The sequence below is a fragment of the Suricata suricatta genome, chromosome 7 (assembly GCF_006229205.1).
Source record: "Suricata suricatta isolate VVHF042 chromosome 7, meerkat_22Aug2017_6uvM2_HiC, whole genome shotgun sequence".
NCBI classification, from domain to species: domain Eukaryota; kingdom Metazoa; phylum Chordata; class Mammalia; order Carnivora; family Herpestidae; genus Suricata; species Suricata suricatta.
The window spans coordinates 122,761,456-122,775,790 of NC_043706.1; the positions used below are offsets into that span (position 1 = coordinate 122,761,456).

Genomic DNA, 14,335 nt, shown 5'->3' on the forward strand with positions numbered 1-14,335 from the left:
CACGGTAAGATCTTTCAGTTCTGTTTGAACCCACCAAAAATGTTGGATCCTTTGAGTTGAGGTTTTAATGGTTATTGTCTTTCGTTTTTTGAGAAATGGCAAAGCATTTACTCATGTTACTATTAACTTTGTATCTTTCATTACTAAGAATTGTTTTGCTTTTTCCACGTATGGTGTTCTTTTCTTTTTTCCCCTCCCTTTCTTTGACCTTCATTGCTGTTCAAGATTAGCAGGGAGGTGAGCCTGGTCTGTTGTAGGAAGTGCTGGTCAGTGGCCCACGGTATGAGCAAGATTTCATTTTTCTCACTTTATTTCCTCAGGACCTGACCTCTGCCCTCAGCATAGACAGTATTAAGGGAGGGAGCAGGCACTGAGGCACAGAATCTCCATAGCAGTGGAATCACAGAAAACTGAAAAGAGGGGATTTGCGTTGTTTCTTTTAATATGACAGTTGACTGAAGGAGGAAAAAGGGAAATGATAACAGCTGTTCTTGAATAAATCAGAAACATAGGTCTGTGCTTTCATGGAAAAGATCTGACAACACTAGTCTCTAGTAATGTCAATGTCAGTAAATGAAAGACAGTTTTTAAAATTGCAGGCATTTACTTGCATTGTTGACAAAATGTCACCTTTTCAAGTAGAAGGGCATTTAAAACCATCATTTACATCGTGAATTTTTTCCAAAAATTATGCTTATAGTATTTCTTTTATCTCAGTGTAAATATATAGTGATAACTATAAAAACATTTCAAAATATATTTTTAATGTTTATTTTTTTGAGAGAGAGCATGTGTGCAAGGAAGGGAGGGGCAGAGAGAGAATCCCAAGCAGGCTCCCTGCTCTCAACACCAGTTTTAGAAAATAAAATGCATTTCGAAATCAAATTGTATAGGTTATTGGCTCCTACCCCTTGCTGAACCGCAAACTCAACTGGTAAACAGCTTCTCCCCACCTAGGTTTTTGCCTCTTTCTAAAATGAAATTTATCATACCTCTCATTGTGATTTTAATTATGAAAGGGGAAAAAGTTTGAAAATTCACTACTATGCCTAACACAAAATCAGTAGTCAGCAAATTCGTTTCCTTTTCCTTTTTTTTTTTCCTCTTCCTTCCTATTTCTGTGCCAAAGACTGAGTATTTAAGAGCAAGCTAATGAACACTTAAAATCATTTTGTGAATCAAGGGAAGTGTCACCTTGGGGTGGGGGTAGGATATTGACCTTCAAAAGAAGTTGCATGATGGTGTTGGTTTAGACAACACATCTTTGGGCAGAATTCTGGTATAGGCGTATATGTAGTCCTACAGGGCATATGTAGAAGAGGGAAAGCTTATTTCTAGTGGGCGGGCTGAATTAGGCTTTGTACGGCAGAAGTGATCAAATATTAGTAGTTTCCCATGTTTAGACTACCAGTATCTCCTGCTTCGAATATCCATGACATACAGAAACATAGATATCAAGGTAGTTTTCTATTAGGAAGTTTTCTGGCATAAACACTCATTTTCATCCCGTTAACTCTGGCATGAGCCTTATTTTTTTTCCCCTCTGTTGTTCCTCAGAATGAGCACATAAAACCAAAAACCTTGGAACTTTTTTAGTTGAGGTTCAATTGTGCTACGTTATATACACTCTTACGGACTTAGCATTTAAATGATTACCGTAGCCATTTTATAAATTAATTCTTACAGCACTATATTAGAAATTGCTGGCCTTAATTTATATACCATAAAGAAATTAAGCAGTTGTCCCAAGAAAATAAATGTACAGGCACACCTGTCAGCGACAGAACTAGAATTGGAGCCATGTCTTTCTGATTTTCTGTTTTTTGGCACCTTCTTTCTCTTCCTCCTAGGAACTAAATCCCTGTTAAATCAAAACGTACTTTTCCCATGTAATATTTTGCCCCTTAATATTGGCTTGAGATTTTGGAATCTCCTCTTAGCTGGCAGATATCTTTTCTATTATATTTAAAACAGTAACACAAGAAAACAAAACAAAAAAAAAAGTCGACAGTTGCCTAATGGCAAATGAAATAACATTCTAGTTTATAAATATAGCAGATGTTTCCCCTCTTACTCACTTTAAGAGTGATTTATTTTCCCTCATATAAAGATCCAGGATGTACTTTTATCAAAGGGAAATCCTTAAGATAGCTAAAAAGAATAGTATTTACTAATATAGGGTTTTTAGTTCTTCCACGAAAACGCACCGGGTGCAAGGAGGGCAGCGATAGCGACTGTTTAGGCAGGGGGTGTTAGCCTCTGCGCACTGCCCGATGCCGGGGATGGAGCGGGCGGTTTTTTCTTTCTCTCGAAAGGACTGTAAATACTAAGGAAGAGGATCTCAGTAATAAATCTAGATTGATTAAATATTAGAATTATTTTATAGTTAATGCCAGCCTTTTGATTATAAATGTAGCTCAGCACATACATAGATCAGAAATTTAGGTCTTTTATGGTTGGCCTTTTAAGTATCAGTACTGCATTTGAGTTCTCCTACACAGTTCTCAGGGCTGTTAGTATTTTGTCCTAACCATTTCTCTCAATGCCGTTTTCCATGATTCTACTGAGGTCTCACTTAACACAATCCTCCTGTTCTGTTACCTTTGCTCATAGTGTTCCTTGTAGGTAGCGTGTCTTTCTCCAAATCCTACTCTTCAGGGTTCTGTTTAACTGTACTTTTTGGAGAATCTTCTAGTTTTCTAACCAATACCTATTTCTCCCTTTTCAGCTTCCCCACATCATCTAGGCAATAGAACAATTTAGTACCTAATTAGAAATTTTTAAATGTTTAATTCTTGAATGTATATTAATGCCATTTAATAGGCTATGTAAACATCGACTTAAAAATTAACAAGAAGTCACTTGTTAATGCTTTTTCTTGTTAAATTACAGAAGGAAAGGTATTTCCAACACAGTTCTGATTTCCCTATGAATGTTTTTATGCTCACATCACTCCAACATGCTGCAGTCTTGGGGGCTGTAATGCATTTGTGAATTGACAAATGAGAACTTTCCAAATCCCGAAAGAAAGAAAAATAGATTTGGGCATCTCAAAAAAAAATAATAAGTAACATAAACCACAAGCCATTTTTACAATTTTAACAAGTATTTATGAGCTTGTGCTGGACCTGTACACTAGGTCCCCATGGGAACATGTAGTGATGGCTGCCGAAGGGACAGGCCTTGGCTCGGGCATCACAGCAAATGGAAGCAGCAGCATCTTGCTGCTGCATGAGGCCTGCTAAGCAGCCTGTGTTGTCAGTTCAAGTCTTAGTTGAAGGACTGTGACCAGAAGTTCTTAATAAAATACAGACTACATATTTTTTTTAGTATTGCTTAAATAAAACTTCACTACATAACTAAATTTTCTGTGTAATTTCTGTTTTGTTCTTGTTAATTAATGTTGTCTACTTCGTCATGTGAAGATGTATAAATAAGTATCAAAAGTTAATAATAAGATGCTGTTTGGGGCTCCTGGGTGGCTTAGTCAGTTAGGTGTCTGACTTCGGCTCACATCATGATCTTAAAGTTCCTAGGTTCGAGGCCCACATTGGAGCCTACTTTGGATTCTGTGTCTCCCTCTCTGTCTGCCCTACCCCATGCATGCTCTGTCTGTCTGTCTCTCTCAAAAATTAACAAACATTAAAAATTTTTTTTAAAAAAACAAGATGGTGATTAATAAAAATATTCCTTCTCCATAGAGAAAGGGATTTGCTTGGAGGATTTCATTTAGGCAGAAACACACTTAACAAGGAATGGCAATGATATCTAGATTGATCTCATTTTTTTAAACATTAATATGAAAAATATGTAATCATGTCCCTATGCTTTAGATACTTCACAGCACTACGCTTGAGTAGGTAGTCTCTGAAGGTCCCTCCCAAACATTGCATTCCTTTGTTTTTGTTAGTGTTATTTATTATGTGCCTTTAAAAATTAGCAAGTTTTGTGGGAACAGTTATGTCAGATGTCATTAGTTTAATATATTTGTTTAGCAGTTATTAAAATCAAGCAAGAGATAGTCATTAAATTGGTCAATTTAAAATTTGTATGTCACCTGACTTTGCAGTTACACTTTTTAAAATCTTCCCTATAAATAAATTCATACACATATATGTATACATACATAATGTATAAGAATGTTCACTGTAGTGTTATCTATAGTAGCAAAAGAATGAAAGCAACCTAAATGTCCATCAGTAAAGGACTGCTTTATAAATTCTGACTCATACATGCGTTGGAACACTTATGTAGCCATGTAAATGAATAAGGTAAATTGCTAAAACATATTAAGTGAAAAATGCACAAAATAGTATAGAATGCAGACATACTACCATTTGTAATACATAACTGTGTATGTAAGCACTCAAAATGTATTTTCCTGCATATTTTCCATTGCAGCTTCCAACATCAAATAAGTATGGCAAATTATAATTCATTATGGTTTCAGAATACTAATTAAGAAATGAAATTCCTTCATGATCTTTTAAATGCTTTCATAGGGTATAATTAAGAGGTGTGACTTTCATACCCATTTGTGCTTTTCTGATATGCAGGTGTAACAAGTAATACTATCCAGCCTACTCCACAGACGATTCCGGCTATTGATTCCACACTTTTCAATACAGTGTCCCAGGGTAAGTGAGCTGCTTTTTTGTGATGTATTATATATATCTCTTGTTTTGGGTGTTGTTTTGTAATTTTATCTTGAGAGTGTCATATATTTGAATGCCTAGATAATTTGAAACACATTAATTTGAATGCTATGTTCACTAGGCTCTCCAGTGAGCCAAGGTTGTTTCATATTACCCAAACTTTGAAGTCATTCCCTTTTTTTTTTTTTTTTTTTTTTTAGTTTTACTCTTCCTTTTTTTATATACTGCTGGATATAGTGGCACAAACATATAGCCAAAGGTATAATGAAAGCTTACACTAGATTCCCTTAGTTCAGAATTACCATGGGTTATGATTACAATCTTCCTTATCTACATTAAGTTATTAGATTACCCAAAAAGAGAACTGACCATAGTTGAAAACAAAAACAAAGAAGAACATGTAACAGCTGGCAGATTACCCAAGAACATAATGGAAAACGTTTATCTATTATTAGATATATCGCCTGCCAATAAATACCATATTTCTCTGTTAAACTTGGTTTCCAGACTCCCCTCTATATTCCCACTCAATTTTAAAAGTTCTGTCTAAAATCTGCTGTGAAAATATCTGAGAAGATAGATCAATGACACAGTAGGGAATCTGGAAACCAGGCCCCATAGTATGGAAATTACAGAGATGGCATTTGGATCAATGTTGTGAGAATATATATTCAAAAGTGATGTTACAACAGTTGGTTATCAGGAAAAAATACTTGTTAGATACTGTCTCCCAGTTCTCGTATCTGATTTAGTTGTGTCTTAATAGGCTTGACTAATGAAAAATAATTAATTCCGTATCACAGAAGACTCCCTCTTCCTTATTATGTTCTTAAAATGCAATTAATGGGCCAGGAGGAAATTGAAACTTAAAAATAAAGAATTAATGTCCAGAGCATATATAAAGAGCTTCTCCAAATGAATATCTAAAACTCAGTAAACAAAAAAAAACAGAGAATGTAGCCAGTAATGCAGACGAGCAGTGAACACATGAAAGGATGCCCGGCCATGCTAATAACCAGGGAGACTGAGAATCAGAAGGTGTTTGGATTTATGTCAATAGATAAAAAATCTTTTAAGGGATTGATAATCTGCAGTCTCCATGAAGACCTAGGGAATGACTCTTGGCATGCCGTTGCTGGGAAGTATACATTAGTAAAGTTTTTTTGCAGCAGTATTAAGTCACTATCAGAATTACAAATTAATTTTTTTGACCTCGCTATACTCCACTTTTAGGAATCTGTCTTAAAGAAATACTGAGACATGAGCACTAAACAGATTTACAAGGATATGTTACTTTAACATCATTGTAATAATAGAAAATAATCTTATTGGATTATTCAATATAATGGGAAATTATGGTCCATTTGTCCTTTGGACTACTGAGCACATGTTAAAAAAGAGTCTACTAACTCTGACATCAAAAGATCTCCTAGACATAAATTTAAAAAGCAGGTTGTAGAACATTCTGTATAGTATGACCATGTTTAGGGAAAAAAATTAAAACTCTGTCTCCCTGCATGTCCATATGTGTTTCAGTACATAGAAAACCATCACCACCACCTCTAATACTCCCTAAACCCCTTTGCTGCCACATTTTTCTCTTTAGTGCTCGTACTTACCACTTTTTAATACCCATATTATATGTGTGTTAATATTAATTTATTAAATATTTTTTAGTGAGTTTGTGGCTGACTGGAGAAGAGAATGGGATTGGAAAGGTGGTAGATACACAAAGCAGAGCATCTCCCTTTTTCCCTTGTTTATATAGTATTAGAATGTGAATTAAAGCTTACCTCATAAATTGTTTTTGAGGATTGAATGGGATATCTGAAAAGTAGTTAGCACAGTGCCTGATACAATCAAATTCTACCTCAAATAATTACTGCTATTGCCATTTTTAAGTGACGTATCTTGGCCTTGCCTGGATATAAGGGTTCAGTACTGAGCTGTATCCTTACCCTTACGGTTTACAGGACATCAGATGGTTCCCATATGATTCTGCCTGTGCTGCCCATTCCCATCAGAGGATAATAGAGTCCACCAGGGTGAGATTATCCAAAGTCCCTGACATGAATTTCTAAGATTACCAAGTTAGATAGGAAAGATTCTCTAAAGACCCATTTTAGAAATTTTTACTATTAAATATTCTATGCTCTGTCATGATATGAGATAAATCAACCTTGGAAACGGATTCTTATATCAGTTGAGCATGTAGGGATTTCTTTACACCAAAAATAACCTCTTTGATCCAGCGCTGGCCCGGGTTCTTCCCGCAGCAGTAGGGAACTTCACTTAAAGCTCTAGCTGCCTTCTGCCTTCTTGTCCTGCCCTGTAAAGGGGAAGAGCAGCCCTGGGACAGGACTGTCCTGCCCAAAGCCATCTGGACCGTCTTAAGCGTAGAGTCCAGAAAAGAGATACTGGCTAGACAACCTCTTTGATCCTTTAAGCATCTTTTACGTCCACAGTAGGCTCTCTCTCTGGTCTGACTATGGCCTCTAGTAAATTTGAGTCATTGGAAAAACAGCCTCTGTATGAGTGCATTAAGCAGTATTTACAGTTTTGAAAATATAATATCAGATACTGAAATTGAACAGTTGTTCTCTTCTTATGTATTTTCCACTTCAGTTTTCAACTACTAATTTAAAAGAATCATAATTAAGGAGATTTTATTTTTTTTAATTTGAAAACTTAATGACATGTTTTATTATTGATGACTCTTAGATGGTATTTGTTAAATGAAGGAAAGCCTGAAATGTTACAAAATAACAAAAGTAACTATTTGACATGGCTTTTTAAGTTCTTTTATCTGTTGAAAATAGTCACAAAGTTCTTGCCACTACAGACATCTGATTAATAAATTAAGTGGTATGTCAGTCAACAGTGCTAAAGCTAATGCTATAAAAATACTCATTCTGTGCATTGGGGCTTTCCAGCAAGTCCAGTAAATTCTAGATGGATGCTCTACATATTTAAAAATTGCCCTGAGATTAGAGGACAGGCTCAAAGTACAAAATGGTTAGTGCGGTAAACTCAGCCAAAGGTGTTCCGCTCACCTCGTGTGTCTCCTCTAGATGACCAGAGCCTCTTAATATATTTGGAAAAAACTGAAAAATCTGGTAGGTACTTTAAAGAAAAAAATACAACCTAAAGTATCCTGACTAAATTGTCAGTAGAACTGCAGGATAATTATTTTTTAGGTTTAAGAGGTAACAAATACCAAGTCATTACATACTAAAAGCATTAAGGAGAACTTGTTTTTATGTATATTTGCATTTTACTAGTTTATTGATTAGTATTTCTTGCTTTTTAAGTAAGATTGAAACTTAAAAAAACAAGTAAGTTCTGTCACAATTGGAATATGTTATCTCTTATTCACAACAGTAGGATCAACCGTTCTACTTTAATAATATTCAACAAGTATTTGAAGAATTTACATGTAGCATACTGGCCAGTTACCATATGTAGATATATGTATATTCTCTTAAAATCTGAAATTAATGTTTAATTCTGTGTGAACTTGATTCATTTTAAAATGTAGGAAATAATATAAAGTAGAAAGATATTCATTAAAGTTATTCAGCCCTGCCCTAGAAACTTTGGGATCCAGTATTTCAGAAGTCTTTTGAAAATTTTAAAGAAAATAATAGTTTGGATCAGAACTTAGTGTTCGGATACCTGGAGTTGTTACCTACTTCGAAGTCCTTACCTGGATAATGTCAAGTTTTCGTTGTATGCCAAATACACACACACACACACACACACACACACACACACACACACACACACACCTATGGCAAAATGAAAGGTAACTAAACAGAGATAGTCTGTTTGTAAGTACAAACTTATAAATAGAATTTTAAATATATTATTTGTTCATTATATTCTGTGCCCCAGCTTCCTTTCAGTTCTTTTTAGAATCTCATTAAAAAATTTAAAGAAAATGGTATTTCAAAAGATAATACATAAAGTCAGTTTTTAATTTCATCTTTAGAAATATATATTCAGGGGGCGCCTGGGTGGCTCAGGTCATAATCTCGCCGTCTATGAGTTTGAGCCCTAGTTGGGCTCTGTGCTGACAGCTCAGAGCCTGGAGCCTGCTTCGGATTCTATGTCTCCCTCTCTCTCTGCGCCACACCTGCTCATGCTCTCTCTCTTTGTCTCTCAAAAATGAATAAATGTTAAAAATATATATATATATATATTCAAATCTTAGGTTAAATGAAATGTTTTTAGCACTTTGGTTTTTTTTATACCCAGATTATTTAGTTGGGCACTACCCATATTAATCATTATGTGTAACTGGAAAACATGCTGAGAATAAATTTTGGACATGATTTTGTAAAGGTTGTTCACATGTTGAATTTTGTAGTTTAATAATAGTATCTTAGTTAAACCTTAGAGTTTTATATATGGATAACACAAAAATGCAAAATATTTTCATGCTAAAATAAAAGTTAAACAGGTTATGTAAATTTTAAAATAATGTTTGTTATTTATTTTTTCATTGAGAATTATATTCTAGTTCAAATGAGGGTTGAATGGTTTAGTCTGTGTGTATTGTTCCATGAAAAGAGAGGCTCAGCAATTCTAGCCAAAACACCAAAGCTTTTCTTGCATTTAACTTACCAAAATATAAAGGCCTCTAGTTTATTACTTTGGGAAAAAATATTTTCGTGGTAGTTATTGTGTAGTGGCATGTGTATAGTTATGAGTAAGAAAAAACTGAAAAGCATGGAAAAGACATTTAAATCCACCTGGGGTGAAAAAAGCCTTCATGTTTTTATGTAACATTAAATATTTTTTTTATAATTTTAAAATGTAAGTATTTACCTAACCTAACAGAATACATGTTCTATTCTTACAGCTGTCTTAATTACTCTGTCTTTCCTCCAGCGGATGTCCGTCTAACACCGGAGGACTTTGCCAGGGCTCAGAAATACTGCAAGTACGCGGGCAGCGCCCTGCAGTACGAAGACGTCAGCACAGCCGTGCAGAATCTGCAGAAGGCCCTCAAGTTGCTAACTACAGGCAGAGAATGAAGCCTTTGTGCCGCACGTCGGTGCATTTTTGGCTTAAAGAACTAACAGTCCATTACTCTCTCTTCAGCCTATCAGGAGCACAGCTTTAAGGAAGACTCCAGTTGCAATGACTGTAACAATGAAATCTGTGTCCGTGTATCAGATTCCCGCGGAAGCATTCAGCAGCAGCCTCAGCCAGTCCTCACTGTCCATTTAGTGGACCCAGTAATCTCCGGGTATATCGGGCTGATGTTAGCAAGATCCTGAAAACGCCCATTGAACCCTGCTTCAGAGAATGAAGTCACATTTCTGTAAAATGTATGGGGATTCACATTGTATCTTGATATACGTAACTTAGAGATTTTTAACAATGTTATGATTTGGACACACGGGCTATATTACTTTGCAATAAAATACTAAATTTAACTTTCAATAGAAATTCCCAGAATATTCTAGATTAGAGATCATGTGTCCTCCTCCCCCCTCTGCCCCCAGATTTATAAAACAGATATGGACATCCTAAACTGTTAGGTGAATTTGAAAGGGATTGTGTTCAAAATTAAATTTATGTTCACATTTAAAAGAACTACATTAACAGTAAAAGTTGTTATGGAAGAAAACAAGGTAAAGAGATAGAATCACTTTTGGACGTAAGAATAATGTTGGTTTCCCAGCAGCTTTCCCTTCTCCATTGAAGCTTCAAGTGGATCGGTATTTATTCATAGGCAGCTTGACTGCATGTGTTAGGGAATGAGAAGGAGACATTTGTAGTAATGCCTGGAAACTTGGTGCTTTAAGTTAAGGTTCTCCTCTGCTGCTATGGAATGGATTCCATAAAGCGTAGAGCTCTGAGTGCTGCAGAAGACTAAATATTGGGGAATTATGGACTTCCTGTGTGTTGCCTACATTTGTGCTGTGTAAAAAATAAATACAAGGATTCTTTTAACTTGTTCAGCTTATTACAGAGCCAAATGTCTGTTTTAGTTTGCATGCTAGAGTTGTCATTTTAAGTCCGTATTTTTAGTAACAGGGATATGGATGTTTCTATAGTAAAGGCGAACAATTTTTAAAAAGAGGGAGGTAAATTTGCCAAATTCACCTGAAATTTATCTCGTCCATTTTATTCATCCCACTGAGATTGGAGTCATTTAATGTAGGGGTCCACAAACTATGTATGGTCAATGGGCAGACCACCTGATGTGTAAATAAAGTTTTATTGAACTAAAACGTTACCGATATTTATGTTTAATCTGTGGTTGCTTTCCTGACTACAGAATTACATGGCCTGCAAGTCTAAAATATTTACTCTTTGGCTCTTTAAGAAAACATTTGCTGAACCTGTTCTAACAATCTGTTTCAAAGAAAATGAATCATTGACTCATAACCACCTGTTTTCCAGTTTTTCTTTGCATGAGTATAATGCTGCTGTATAGGGTTTGATAGGATGAATACTCAGAATACTAACTATTGTAAGTCATTGCAAAAACAAGCCCCACAGACGATGCCTCCTGAAAGATGTTTTCATACCTTTCACAACTAAATTCCTGTAGCATTTGCCTGTAGAACTCCAATGTTGTAAAACATTCCTCTAGCACTTTATTATAGTAGAAGAGTATTAGGGTAATCTTTAGTGTTATAAGAAGTAGATAAATTCAGTGAATTTTAATTCAGATTCTAACGTGTGTGGATACTAGAAAGAAAACTGGCACCTCCCATCTCACACCCTACTTTCTTGCTCCCAATTGGGAGAGCACATGGAGGGGAAAGATAACGTGAAAACCCTGGAGTCTGCTGATAAGTGGGCTGGCCGGCTTGTAACAGCCCTTATCTGTCAAATGGAAGCGGTATCACTAGCTTCCTCAGAATTTGGTAGAGGAGATACTTTACATGAAGTGCTCAGCAACTAGTAGCTTACCGTAAATGTTTATTGTTGATGTTAATAATGAAAATTATTAATAATTTATTTTCCAAATGTCAGGAAATCCCAATTGTCTCTGGCAATGATTTCTTGCCTGAGAGGATTGAACTATAAAGATGTTTAGCCTTGTATACAAGTCTTTAAAATCTGGCAAGATAAGGTTAAATTTTTTTGATGTAGCACTAGAATAAGTGATTTTCATTTAGTCACTCAGCATGTATTTATTGAGCAGCAGCGATTGTGGACCTACTATTGTCTTTTGCACGAGAAAACAGCAAAAAAACCCAAAAAAAATTTGCCTCTTAGAGTATATATTCTAACGGAAAGAAACAAACTTAACAAAAGGTTTATATTCAACCAGTGGTCTTCAAAGGATACTCGTTAAAAGTGCAAATCTCAGGGCTGCCCCAGTCCTGTCCAATCAGAAACTTGTAAGAGTGGGGCCCAGCATTCTGAGCAGCACTGTAGTCTGATGGCTCCTAAAGTTTTAAGTAACCCAGCCTGACGCAAATCACAAAGTAAGAATCTGGGAGGAGAGATCTCCTGAAGCTGTAGCTCACAGTGTGTGGTTCCTGGACCCTTAGCCTTCAGTACCACTTGGGAACTTGCCAGAAAGTTCTGGGGATCATACTTGAGGAATTTATGTATTGGTGAGAAATTCAGTCGGGAAAACTAGAGGATGGGAGAGGAGATGCTTCGGTGGGGGTAGACATGTGCCCGTAAGTAGGATGGATGGGCCTCACTGAGCGACTGCCGGAGGGAGGGCGAGGGGGAGGAGCATTTCTGGCCGAGGGTAAGTGGCAAAGGGAGCCACAGGCTTAGGAACATACGTGCTTTTTATAAGAGAGCGGACTTTGAACAACGGGAACTGCTGAGAGGTTTTGAACAGAAGAGTGGCCTGATTGTGGATTCACTTTTAAAAGGATCTGTATTGGCTGCTGAGTGGAGACTGGACCATAGGGTCGACAAGAACGGAAGCAGAGAGACCAGTCAAAAGAGTATTGCAGTCATGAAGGTGAGAAAAGACAGCTTAGATCAAGGGTAGTGGTGGAGGTAATAAGATGTCTGGTTTCTTTTTGGCTGTCCTTTAAGCAGAGACATAGCATTTCTGATAAACTGGCTATGAGGTCTGAGCAGAGGAGGAATGAAGATTGACTCCCCACGTTTGTAACCTGAACGCCTGGACAGAAGAGTAGTTGTTAACAGCAATATGGATAGTGGCCAAATTCTGCTGACATTTAGGCTGAAGTACAGTGTTCCCAAGTTCTGGTGACTATCTCAAGTAAAGCTGTGTGATAACATTGTTTTGCCCACGCAGACAAGAGGGGGCAGAAAAAAGATTAAGTTCGGTCTACAGTGATTGTCCCCGATACCTCACCCAATCACTGCTGAACTGGAGCTAGAAGCCAAGGACAGTTCCCATGCTTAGCACGGCCAAGGAAGTGTGGAGCCTTCAAGATTACGCTAAGAAAAAGAGGTCTTGAAAATTAACAGCGTATGGTGTCCATTGATCTGTCTATATATATATACATACATATGACTTGTACTTGAAATGTAAGGTTACTGTGTATGCATTAGAAGGTTATATGCTGTTCCTTCTAAAGAAACTTACACCCTTTTAGCAGCATCGTTATAAATATCTTCAACTGAATAGTAACTGATGGGGGTTGAGGAGTTTTGGTTATCTGCACAGCTTCCTTTAGCCATCCCCATTTAAAAAGATATGCATTCATTTCATATATCTGAGCAAATGGAGCAGATCATCTACTTTGGACCCAAAGTAAACCTCCATCAGTAGAAAAGTTCTGTTCTGTAGAAAAGTCCTGTTCACAAAATTTTAAGACACCCCTCACATGGAGGTATGCTTACCTGGTTGGTTATAATCTCTGATGCATGTATGGAATTCTGAGACTGAAACCTCATTCACTGGACTTCATTTAAGTAGGAGTAATTCCAAGTAAGCAATACTTTGTAATAATAAATATAATAGCTAACATTTAGGTGCATACTAGGGACCAGGCACTACTTGTTTTACATGTATTAACTCACTTAATCCTGCCAGCGATCCTGGGAGAGGGTCCTCTCATTGTCCCTGTTTTATAGGTGAGGAAACAGCCAGGTAATAGGTAATAAATGTGCCTGAAGCTGTATATCTAATACTGAAAGTTTCTCAGCTCAGTTTACCTAAATGTATGATCCATTTAGGTAAATCATCAGTTAAATTACTGTGAGTAGAGTGTGATATTGTAAGTGAACTCCATATTATCAAGGTCATGGGTCCCAACTAAGGTCACAGTTTCTGTTAGTAGTAAGAGGTGTTATCAGCTTGATTTTTCTGTTCTCTAGGCTCCATGTTCCAACTAACTGGGGGCCAGGCAGTGACTAAAGAACATGGAAACACACTCTGGAACCGATGGTCCGGTAGCAAGTGGACTGAGTCCAGGGAGAAAATACCCAGGATACAAATGGATTAATATATTCTCTTGAAGAGAGTGTCCCACATTGCTAGGGAGACCTGAGTTTCTCATCCTTTGTTTTAAATAACATTACTATCTTCATTTCAAATACATAATATCTATTTTAAATATTTTTAATGACACATTAGACTTAACTTTCAGGAAATGAGAGTGGATATGAAAATACAGAATTAACAATATCTTTATAATTAGTTATTTCCTCAAACTTCTGACAGTCTGAAGGAAGAGCACCTGTCTTTTCAGAAATACTCTAACATCTGGAGATGG

General features: G+C 36.5%; 1 protein-coding gene across 2 annotated transcripts in view; it reads left to right on the forward strand.

The window, feature by feature from the left end:
• VTA1 (vesicle trafficking 1) overlaps positions 1 to 10,911 on the forward strand; it is a 67,403-nt gene extending 56,492 nt beyond the window's left edge. For both annotated transcript variants that reach the window (XM_029944440.1, XM_029944441.1), the window contains 2 exons: positions 4,557 to 4,637; positions 9,549 to 10,911. In XM_029944440.1, the coding sequence (XP_029800300.1) occupies positions 4,557 to 4,637; positions 9,549 to 9,694 (227 nt within the window). In that variant the 3' untranslated portion in view covers positions 9,695 to 10,911. The remainder of the gene's footprint in view (positions 1 to 4,556; positions 4,638 to 9,548) is intronic.
• Positions 10,912 to 14,335: the final 3,424 nt, after the last annotated feature.